Source organism: Anser brachyrhynchus (assembly GCF_964034855.1).
Source record: "Anser brachyrhynchus genome assembly, chromosome: 4".
Lineage (NCBI taxonomy): Eukaryota > Metazoa > Chordata > Aves > Anseriformes > Anatidae > Anser > Anser brachyrhynchus.
In genome coordinates, this window is record NC_137698.1 from 1762577 (window position 1) to 1775306 (window position 12730).

General features: G+C 36.7%; 1 protein-coding gene across 2 annotated transcripts in view; it reads right to left on the minus strand.

Moving 5' to 3' along the window:
• Positions 1–12730, minus strand: part of LOC308194824 (uncharacterized protein) — a 128903-nt gene that overhangs the window by 86838 nt on the left and 29335 nt on the right. The window contains exons 17-20 of one of the 2 annotated variants that reach the window (XM_080591278.1): positions 12303–12442; positions 2831–2980; positions 337–427; positions 54–103 (exon numbers count right to left, since the gene is read on the minus strand). In XM_080591278.1, coding sequence (XP_080447404.1) covers positions 54–103; positions 337–427; positions 2831–2980; positions 12303–12383 — 372 coding nt within the window. In that variant the 5' untranslated portion in view covers positions 12384–12442. Of the gene's footprint in view, positions 1–53; positions 12443–12730 lie in introns of both variants that reach the window. The other variant, XM_080591277.1, reaches the window with a different exon arrangement.

Here is a 12730-nt window from a genome sequence, read left to right on the forward strand (position 1 = left end):
AGCACAGTTTTATATCCAATTTAAGTAGTTCTGCTTTTTAATGTATTACCTACCTCAAGCAGAAATGATTGTACTAAATCCACCTCTAAGGCCCTTCCATTTTCTATTGGATGGAGAGAGGAAGAATTACAAATCAGAAATGTAAATCTGCAATAATATGAACACAGATCTATTGGAGAGATCACAACGTAGGCCTGTATATAAGGACAGGGGTTTTGTACATGACAGCCCAGGGAGGGTGACGGTGAACAGCAGGATAAAGGGTGATTTATACTTCTCTACTAAAAGTTTGGCTAGTGCCAGGGTGAAAAAGGACTGGTGAAACAAGTACTTAACTCTTAAACAGATGTTCTGGGAATAGCTTGCTCTGAAGTACATGAGGAAAACTTCTGTCCCTTATTGAAGAGAACTGGGTTCTGTTGAGCCACTAAAAGGCACCCCACACCAGCATTCTGGCATTAGATATGATAAAAGAGGTTTCCCACAAAACTGGGAAAATAATGACTGAAAAGAAGTACAGAAATAGAATTTTTTTTTTTTTTTAAGCATACACCATTGAATAATAATGGATGGTTTGCAAGCACACAATTATTTTTTTCTTAGCTTTCACTGGGCTAACTATACCTATAAACAAAATCCATGAGGAGGAAAAAGTATAAAGAGGAATAAATACAAATTAGTGTTTTGTTTTGTTTTTTTCTCCCACTATCACACACATTTGACTGGAAGGGAACATTTTAGTTCATCTGCACAGAGCTAATAGACAGCTCTTTTGCTGTCTGGTCTAGTGCCAACACAGTCACAAAGCACAAGCAGTTCATGCTCCCCCAAACCATCTCTACCTTACAGGGCAGGAATAGTATAAGGAAGCTACCTGGAAATCATACACTGAGATCACCTTCTGTTCAGCATTTACCTTCACACTATATATATCTACTCCTGACTATTCTAGAAAACGAAACAAAACGAAACCAAAAAAAACACAACAAATTACACCATCAACAAAAAAAACCCTCTTCTTCCTGACTGAACATTAAGCATATAACTCCTATATTCCCATTCTCTGTACAGTAATATGTCATTCCTTATATATGTCAGGGATTTGGGCCAACACAGACTTCAGGCTTTTGCCTGCAGTAGCAGGTAATACACAGACTCAGCTCTTGGCCAAATCTTCCACACTGAACAAATTTGACAGGGGAACCACTGATGCAGAATAAATGCAAATCAAGACGCCAGTTTATTTTCCACTCAGTTCTGTACGTAACTAGAATCTAATCCAGTTATGGTAAATATTCAAAATCTAGATGCAACAGTGAAACATATGTAAATTGCTACTGTGATTACTTTTTTTAAATAAACGAGAATCCAGCAAATCCATCTCGTTTCATTATTCTCTGCAGCAGAGAAGAAAATTCAGTTGCCAAGAGCACATTAAAAATAATACCGGTAATACATAGCTTACAAAGTCATTCTGTTTCTTAAAAAATAAGGTCCCTGGATGCTATAGAAATCAATAAATTATTGCGCAGGCCATATGCAATGTACCTCCGCTCAAAGTAGATTATCTGCTCACGTTAAAAAATAAATAAAAAATGAAACCATGCCACTTCAAATCTGAGTACACCACTGTTGGTGCATTTTGTACTTCTAATGAAATTTTAGAAGCAATTACTGATGACTATGCAGAAGGCCTGTCCACTGCCAGAGATGTCAGTTTACATAAACGCCTAGTGAGGAAACCAATATTAATGGCTTAAGCTTCTCTGTACCCTGGAGCTACGTTTGGTTGTGAAGACAGGATAAGCGGTAACGCCAGGCTCGCTGCCCTGCTCTCCTGCCAGCTTGTGACGCAGCCTGCAGAAGAGCGCCGTAAACAGACACGAGTGCCTGCCTGCCTCTGCTGTCAGGGCTTTTAAAAGCAAACTTGTTGACCAGAGAATGAAAGCTAAATGGTTGTCTGGCCAAAATTACACTATACTGCCAAAGGCATTTTTAATACAGGAAGTGCTGAGAGCTCACTTTTCTTTTTTATATGCCCTTGCAGACTGAGTCAAATGTCAACACAATTTATGCATTCAAATGGAAATATGGTACATGCACTAAATAAAGCCATATTAAGAATCACAGTCATTTTTGTGTATTATTTACTCACATTGGTTTTCATGCAAAAAAAATATGCAGTTAGATTTAGGAGAAGACCAAAAGCAGAAGTTTGCTCTCAGGGAATTTAATAAAAACTGTAAAAGGTGTTTTATGCTAACATAAGTTAGTAGCCTTTTCATTCCAGAAAAAAATAAAATAGAATAAAATAGATGATTGTTTAACTGAGAGGCGTGAATTTAAAATTTTTCCAGCCTTTTATTTTATTTGTAATTTTATGGCACTTTATGAGCAACTCAGTATTGTGTTAGAGAAAGTGAGGGTAAGTCTAGAAATCTAAATGCTTCTGAAAGCAAAGCAAGGACAATACAGTGTAGCTCCTGAGCCTTTCTCACAGAAAAACCCTGTTACACTGAAAACAAAACCTGAATTGTGAAACCCTCATTAATATATACACATACAGAGCATTTGTCCGATGCATTTTTCTTTACCTTCCTCACTTAAATCTTCTTCAGTTCTTATTGAAAATCCATAGAAGCCGAAGAAAATATTTTCAGTAGTTCCACTGCCCTTCCTCAGGCTCCTAACATTCTAATTTCATTTAGGATCCTTACAGAGTGCATTGTTAAACAATGCAGATTACTAACAGTTGAGTTAACGTTCAAGAAAATGAGAAATTACTCTGATGACAGACTGTTAAATATGTAGAGCAAATAACAACACTCACCTTTTTCAGCTCCATGTTTATCAGAAGCGGGATATACATCTTGGGAGAAAGGAGCCTCTTTGTTTTGAGAAGTGGTACCCAAATACAATATTTGTGACCATTGTTGTTTGGACTTCTGGTCAGCCTCCTTGTTTGTGTAGCAAACTTCATCTAATTTCAACAAGCATAAATTGAAAAGCTACGGGCTTTAAACCATTTCCCAGATATGATATGTTTACCAGGCAGCACCAGCTGGGCAATAAACTTATAGCCATAAATGTTTCTGAAAGCAACAAGTTCATGGCCAAAGCCATAACTACAGTTACATCAACTGATGTCCAAAATGCAATCTAGCTGCATGGTTCCTTTTAACACAAAACAATATCTTACATTGTAAGGTACTTACCAGCAGCCTGCAGGTTAAATAAGACAGGTTAAGGTCAGGTGGGATGACTCCAAAAGGATCCATCGAGTCAGTCTGAGATTTGTGGCCTCCTCTGAGCCTTCAGGACTCCCTGATTTCATCCCCCTTCTATCAAACACTCAATATCACTTTAGATTGGATATTGAAATCACTTAGTTGCAATAAAGAAGAGGAGTGCTGCAGAATTGAATCCCATTTTGCTCGGCACATATCTCTAAACTATTACCAGTGTGAAATGAAATCTAATGTCTCCCTTAGCAATCCCATCTTCTTTGTCCTCTTGTTTTTCTAGGAGTGTTATGATACACTAAATCCATTTGGACACCCAATAGTACACGGGTTGTACCACACACTTCAAGAAGAGATTTCCAAATTTATGCAGTCACTGTGTCAGGTTGCTTTTCAGCCACTGTGCACTCAGAGAAATCCATTAATAAAGGTAGAAAGAGACAATGCAAACACCTTAGACAAACTCACATAAAATGATGAGAAGTGAGAGAATGGTAAAGTTTAGTAAAACAAGTTAATCTAATCTCCAGAACACTCATACTAGTCTGACTTTGTGAGAAGACAGACATAACTCTCTGCTGTCGTTTCACAGGGTTAATTTAGATTGCTATTTCACAGACTGTTAGAAGGAAGTAACCTCAGTTAACTGAATATATAAACCCAACACACTCTCTCCCTTTGTGTTGTTAGGAGTTACTTTCTCTCTCCCCATCAGATTCTTTCTTGCTGAAATCTGATTTACTAATAAAATGGTAAGGATGAAGCTAGGGTTACCTGTGACCCACATCTTCTTCTTTTCCCTATTTAAATAATATGGTGGTAGAAAACTGAAAATGTGACTGTATCTCTGCAGTTTCATCTAATGCCCTCATTAAGGAAGCGAGCTGTACAACAGCACAGACATTACACAGAAAATGCAACCAGTTGAAATTCAAACTCCTTGACTTTCATGGGGAAAACAAGGCAAATGCTATGGGTTGAGCTATCTGAGATGAATCTTTTTCTCAGTGCTGCTAAACGCTCCCTGATTTTCATAGTCTTGCCTTTCTGTCATTCATAATATCCCTTCTTTCTCTCCAATCACATCTTCTATTCCATAGAACTGGAAGTTTTGCTGAAATAATGTACAAGGCAGGTGACTGATCTGCAGAACTGACTATCTAAATGATGAATTTGCAGGGCAAGTGAGGATATAACACGCCCCAGGAAGGAGTTTTTGGGGAGGATTACTGTGTTGTCAATTACCAAGAACAGATGTAGCTTGTGGAGCTTGGGCAGAAAGCTCATCTGATAGCTCTTGGCCAAGTTAAGATGATGGCTAGTCAACAAAATACGATGCCTAAGAGACTGTGAAACTAAACCCTCTGGAAACATGTCCAAAGAATAAACTAAGTGTAAGGCAATAATGTACTAATAAATCAGCTTAGCCGCTTAACAGTAACAGAGTCAGATATGCATATAGCAATTCTGTTTAAAAGATCTGAGAAGCTTGTCAAAGCTATTCTATTATTATTATATACATAATTACTTGTATTAAAAATAGATTGTCAGCTTCCAGTTTTCCTCAAATTTAATAAATGCTATTACTCTTTGTATTAATGAAGAGAGCAGTCTCTTTAGATAGCTGCATGTCACAGTGTCTTCTTGGATAGCATTTTTAACTCCTCACAATTATTTCTGGAATATACTAGTTCTAATAATGTCATGAAGACAGAATCTAGCACAGTGAGTCTTTGACGCAGCTATTCAGAGTTACAGCTTGTTGTCCATTATGATACCAGTCTGAGTGGTTATAAAGTAAAAGTGGCAAAATAAAAATTAAACAGTGTTGGAAGGGCAATTTGCTAAATATCTCTCCTGGTTATCTTGGGCAGTCAATAGGAATGATATGTAAAATAAACTGGATACAAAAATAACAAAACATGAGCTAAAGATATTTGCTATTTAAAATATGTATCTACTCCACTGAAAAAAAAAGCAGAGTAAATTTATTGCCAATTACAACGTAATTAACTGGTTCAGTAGCAGTAGGATTAATATGTGGGTTTTTTGTATATGACTTTCAAATAAATCATGTCAATCAGTACTGGACCAGAATATGATACTGTTGCTTGCACTAAGTAGCATCTTACAGTTTGAAGTAAAATACCATTCAGCATGAACAAAATTACCACAATTTATGTATTCATTCATGTTCCAAGTTCAGAAATTGTACTTCCAACATTTTTTTTTCCTGATCTATAAAATATAATTGCAGTTTAAATGAAAGCAAATAACCTGGTTGAGCATAAATATTTTGGCTGTGGAAAATGAATAACTACACAACAGTGTATTCAATTTCCCCTACTTTTACCATCACCTGGCATAACAATTTAAGCAAAGACATACGTTAATGTGGCAAGTTGAACGTACTGGCCAATATGACACTGAATATCCAGCATCATCAGCAGTCAGGAATAAAGCTGTAACCATACTGGAGAAATCCTAATTATAAACCTGAGAAAGGAACAGACTATAGTACCTCTTGTAGAGGCACCCATCTCAGACACAGGAGCCCTTACTCTGACATTTTTCAGCCTGGACTTCACATTTTGTTCTGCATATCCAGGATGAAAACTGAGTTTTCCTCTTTCCTAAGATAGCTTACCTCTTTCCATAATGTTTAAAAAAAAAACAAAACAAGAAAATCAAGAAAATGAAAACAAGTGCCAACCACATATTAAAAAGAATTCTTGGTTTTTAGCCCCAATATAGATTGCAGGATATAAAGTGAATGTTTGTTCTTACTTTTCCTTGATTAGATTTGGATTACTAGTATTAATAATGACGGCAATTTGCAGTTATTTTCTTAAAAGAAAATTTCATACAAAAGCCATTCATCCCTCTTCAGTTCTTTTTCCAAACACACTGGAAACAAACAAATAAAACCACCTTCCTCAGGTGGATGAACAGATGGGTGGGAGGACAGGCAGAAGAGTGCCCTTTCGAAGTGTAGGGTTACACTGGTTCTGTCCCTTCTCCTGGGCCATATTTACCAGTGACATGTTCTAACAACATCTTTTTTTCCCCCTTTCTCTTTTATTCACACATGCATATTTGGGTGAAAATCCACTGCTGTCATCTATATGAACTGTAATATCCCCACTGCAAACAAAGGTGAAAAGCTTCTTAAATTCAAAAAATATATATATTGTTTCACCAGGTACAAAGGGTTATGCCAACACTAAAAGCAATGGCAATTTATGCTTCCCCAGTCAAGGCTCTTACTATTTGTGTTTCAAAGTCTAGGCATGTGTTAGACAACCAATTTATATAATTTACAAGTTATGTAAGTTATAACAGCATCTTGATTTAAAATAAAATAAAATAAAATATCAGAAGGTATTGCCCCTTAAAGTAGCTTTTACATGTAAATATAAAACAAGACTATTAGCATGGCTATTAGACCATAATAAAGGATGTTCATGATTTATCTCCTAATTATTTTCCCACCGTCATACTGTGGCAGTGCAATTCCCTTTTCAACCGCAAACCATGTTCATGACATAATATAATGCAATAAAATTGACACAAATAAAAGCAATGGATCATATTATTCTGTGGGATTGCATCAGAAGACAATGCAACTGCAGAGAATGTGTAATTCAGTGAGTCCCTTTCATTTCTTTGGAAGATCACATTGCCAGAGATAAATTAGAAAACAAACAGCAATAAACTATAAAAATACAGAATACATGTTTCTATAAAATGTCAGGTGAACTTCTCTTTACATATTAAACAAGTTATCACTGGCACTTGTTGCCTGGGTCAGTATCAACTGCAATTTAGTACAAGAGTCTTTACATGCAATTAATCTAATATGGTAAAAAATCATCATTAACTATAATATTGGGTGGGCCATCATTAGCCACCTGCTGAAGACACAAATTGTAACAAAAGACACAGCAGGACACGTTACAGAAGAACTTTTGTAAATGGTAAGAAAATTTCTGTGACGGGCATCCCAAGTAGGGCCTGCAATTGCCTAGCAAAAGGAATTTTTTTTAGAGGTGGCCATATGGGTTGCAGTCTGGTTAGGTAACATGGAATGGGGCATCAACGTTTCCAGAAAAGTTTGGCTTATTTTTATGTGTCACTTTTCCTGAATAAGTTACTGATATAAAAATAATAATAATAAAAAAAAAAATCAAACATAATTTAAAGATCCAGAACATATAAGCATTAAAAAATAGAAATTTAGGCAAACTATAACCATTAAGCAGCCATATACACATTTAACCTACTCTCAATATACAATTTATATGTCAGAATGCATTTTCTTATAATGGAGAACTAACTGACAAATAGTTCATTATGACCCTACAATAACTACTCACGAATCCACAAAAAGAGTTTACTTAGTTCAGACCATTCTTTACACTGCATGCACGGTACTTTTTACTTAGTGCAATGCTTTTTCTACATAAAATTGCACTGACATAAAGCTGTTGAATTGGAAATAACAATAAAGGTCTTAGTTTTGTTGGCTGTATTTTGTACTTATGTGACAGGCATTTGTCTGCTTAGGTAACAGAGAACTGTTGAGTGAATTCAGTAACATAAATACTGTTTTTTAGGGAAAAAAAAGGTCTTCTGGTCCAGAGGAGGGACCAGAACTTCAATATTCTATTGAAGGTAAGAATGTGGAAGAAAAAAAAAAATTAAAATTTATGACGTTATTGAAATTTTCCTCATCCTACACATACAATTATGATGCAATACTTTGTTCTATGCTCACATGTTGACAACTTCACTTTGTTCTAATCTGAATACTTTCACATCTATCTGAAAAAGTAATATCCATATGGGAATTGGCTGAAAGCAATGAAGGAAGCTTTTACCAAATGTTCTCCAAGAAAAGCTGGTGTTTTGAATATATCTGGGAGACAGACACAGCACTGATCCAGATATTTTATTTACTACATGGTGCAGTCTACAGAGACAATCCGGATGTTTAGCAGTACTTCCAAGGCTCTAGTATCTATGGGGAATTTTGTTATTTATTTGGAAAACATTGTATTAAAAAAATAAAAAAAAAAAGAAGAAAACACAAAACCAACACATCAGCAACATTTGGTCTATTATAGCAAAAGCACAACCTAGAGTTTTCAAGAAAGAGGCTTTAAAAAGCACTCAGAGTTCATCTTTAAAAATCACAGTCTTTGTTAATGTAAAACGGGCTGGGCTGCTGTAGCCAGACTACTCCTGAATAACAGCAGGTCAAAATAGCAGGAAGAATGATATCACCAGGCCTATCACAAAAGAGGTTGTCAGATATGGACTAGGAATAAAGTGCGTAATCTTGCATGTTCAAGAATAACTCACACATATTAAGATGAGGAATATGGGGTTGGATTTTATGTTTTTACAATTTTTTTTTTAAGCGTGAAGAAAATCACTCTGCATATTAAAACTGTGGATTTATTTTTCAACAGGCTGAAGATACCTGCAGTTTTAAAAGGTCTGTGGGGCTGGTTGTTCATTAGTCTTCAGCCATGTTTTAAATAGACAAAAGCCCAATTATTGGCATTTTAAATTGGTCTAAGATGCCATCAGCATATAAAGATAAAAGCTCCCACTATGTTACTGATTGGCCACTGTCCAGCAGTTACACTATTTGCAATGACACTAGAAAAACAATCTTCTTTACACTTATACTATCTGTATTTTTTCGCCTTCAATCTAGAAACCGATTACTGTTTGCTATAAACCATTAGCCTAGGCTGTCTAGCATAAACACCAGGGTGAGAAGGAAGCTCACAGAACTACCAGTGTCTCTGGTGCACTGAATTGTCTGGAAAAATAAAAAAAAAAAAAAAAAAAAAGAAAGTGACATCCAGGATCTCTTTAGTTTCTGTTATTTACTCCTAAAATATAGATCCCATTAGATAAAATAACATTTCTATTCCAGGCAGAATGAAATCTTAAAACTGATGACATGAAGCTAGGAAACAATAACTGAAATACCACTTCCAAGTGCCAGCCTGCAAATAAAGTCATAATATCTGCAGACGATACAGGGCTTTTGTGAATGCTATAAAGGAATAGACAATTTGAGCTGCTGTTTGCAAATGAAACTGGCTGTAGTCTTCTCTTAAGAAGTCAAATAAAGCATGCTGACTGAGCCAGTCAAACCCACCCAACTGCATACACTTAGAGCTAACTAGTAGTTCTTGCCGAACTCAAGCTGCAGCACTGGCCATCATTGCTGTAGCAACATCTCTGCTCTCTGTAGTGTTTGTGATACAGCTTGCAGCATGGAAAACCTGAGAAAGGTTGGGTAGGTGTTGTGGAAGGGAGAAGGAGGAACAGCTGCTTTGCTATTGGTTTATCATTACACCGTTATAACTACAGACCCGTCTGTACTGGCTATCCAAACAGTGCTTTTCAGTCCCCTGAACTGACGGCTCAAGTTACGGGCTTATGGCTAGCACCTCTCTCCATAGGGACTATATACCACACCGCTCTATTTTAAGTGGGATATAATGGAAAATGGAGCAGGGATTTCAAATGGCCTTTAGCTGTTAACCTCAAAAAACAGCTTTACAAATATTGTGTTTGTTACTGTAATTTCTAATAGTTTCCAAAAAGATAACTCCTGGGACTGCAAGAGCTCATTGGCTTCACATATGTACATCCTTCTCTGAGGTCAAACAGAAATCTTTCATGAGTGCACAGTTGAGAGAAGAATTACCTAATGAAGTGCTCTTGCCTGAGTATATTCAGCTCAGGCAGCACTTCCTCACAACACAAACATAAAAGCAGCTTTTAATGTGAAAACCTGTTTTTGTTTGAAACTAGGAAATGTTTATGGGAAATTCTGCCTTTAGGCTCTGAGACATGCACATGCATAAATGCACAGAGTATTGTTCACATTTACATCATCGTGATCCCAAGGGAGAAAAGGGCTGAAAAAGAGATCTGTTTTTCAAAGGGGCTGAAATGAAATTATCCGTGTTAGAATATTTTACTAACAGTGACAGCTAAAGGTATTTGCTGAGGTACACTTTGTTGAAATTCAGTCTGTTGATAGTCTCTTCAAGAATCAAGACACAAATGTCAAAAGCACACATTTCATAGTGAGTATTGCAGAAGTCTCCACTGAACTTGGTTAACTGATGAGAAAAGAGGGCATTATATGATCATGTTTCCCTTGGGAACCAGAGAGAAAGGGTGGTGGAGAAGTGATATTATAGCTAGTGTAATGTCCACAGTAACTAGTTTGGTGATAAGTTCAGTCATCATCACATGATAATTCTACTGCATATGAGAACATTAAGTAAGAATTCAACTTAAAATCTCAACTGAAATTTCAGGTTTGACTCATTCAACTTACGCAGTGATTTTCCAGACGATATCTTAGAGGTGGCAAGCAGTAAGAACTCACATAGAAAGGAGAACTGAGCAGGACAGGGGATCAGGGCAGTCAGGCTAGACTTGTTGGGTAAATAGGTTGGGACCAAGATAAGGAATTTAAAGTTTGGAAACCTGGACTGAGAGTAACAGGGGCCAGGGGAACAAAGAAACAAAATTAGAAACAAAGAGTGTTTCAAGGACAGGGCGTGATACGTGACTAGAATTTTTGCAATATTATCCATCTCATTCAGTGCTGGAATGGTCCTGCTCTGAAATTCCTGCCAGGTGGAAGGAAGTTTTCTATAAAACCCCAATTTCACATGTACAAGGGGTTGGAAGCTATGTAGTGCATAGGAGAGGAAACCTGCTCTGCCACAGATGACTCATGTGATGGTAAAATACATATTTAAAAAATAGAAGTAAAAATAAAAGCACAAAGGACTACTACTTATATATTTCTCATCTTCTGGGAACCTGACATGATATTCTAAAGTCTGACTGACAGATCCTCAAAACCAAAATTTAATACCATAGCAAACCACTAAGATCTGTTCTTTCACCTTCCTTCATACCATGAGGCACAGAATTCCATCCCTTCACTTCGGTATAAGCTTTGAACATCATCTGATTGTACGAACAAAATCCACAATTTCTGACTGTAAAACTGTCAGCCTTCACCTTCAATGACCAAATTGGACTGCCTACAAATGTTCAGAAAACTATCTAGGAAAGATCCAGTTGAGAAATGCTTAAAAATGTGAAGTTGTATTTCTGGAAGCTTTTGTTTCTTATTGAGCTCCTGGGAATATGTGAGGTATAAATAGGCAAACATTATCTTCTGTTCTCCTGTATCTTTTTCCTATTACAGAACAGGAAAAAAATAACAGTAGCAATACTCTCAGAAAATGTGACAAAATAGAAGATTCATACACAGTTGTCTATGCTTAAACCACTAGGGAGTGAGATATAAAGACAAAAAAAAGACATCAAGTTACTATTATTATTAGGCAAAAAAAAAAAAAAAAGCTCTTCAAAACTGTCTGTTAAGCAGTGCTGTTTGGGAATGCTTCCCTTGCTTTTCTAATTGCTTCCCCATTGGGAGGAGGGTGGAATGCATGTGTTGATTTTACTTAAATCTCCTTTTAAAAAGGCTGTTTAACTTTTAAGAAACACTGAAACACAAATAACCTCACTCAATTTATATACAAACTTCTCTGACAAGCCAAATACCTCCCTTTGGCAATAGCTGAAGCAACAGAGCCTGTGTCTGAGGCATTTCAGCTGTTCTCCTGCTGCTTCAGCACCACTTGGACTCTTTACATTCTACAGTTACTGAGGATATGGTTACTATAATAAAGTCATGGAGAAAAATCACTGCAATGGTTCAGCCCTAACGTCCTTCTTAATATTTTGCCTCTCAATAGTTTTTTTCACAGAAAACAACAAAAAAAATGGACCCTAATTCTGCATTGAAGCATTACAACTCCCTGCACACAGGCTCACAATTTTTGTGAATTTATTTTATAGCCTTCTCTGTAGTTGCATAGTTGCCTCTTCAAACCACTAATTCTGTTTCTCTTCAGCTTTAAGTAGTGAGTACTGTATTAAGGGCTGCCTGTTCTCTGGGAATCCCATCTGCAGAGAGAACAAAATAACTTTACTCACTTCTAGAGCAGATCTATGCAACCTCCGAGGAGTTACTGGCTTGATTTGAAGACAGAAGTGCCTTTCCATTGTTCTTCCCATTGCTCAGGAGCTGGAGTGTTTGCCAAGCAGGAGAGTCAAAGATGTATCAAGAGTTTTCCCTGAACAGCAAAAGTAGAGAGATAGCACATAAGAAAAAACTAGCACAACTCTCTGCTCTATTAGCTGCCACACTTACTTAGGAAACATTTTGTTCAATATTTAATCTATAGGTTCTTTTAGTAACTTGCTGGATTGGAAGGAAGGAAGTAAGGAAGGAAGGGAGGGAGGGAGGGAATCAGCAGTCTCTATATAGTTAACCAGCGTTTCCCATCACCACCACTATTCATCATGAGCCTTGAGAAATCAATTTTTTTCATTCTCTCTCACTCATGTTTAGTACTTCTATG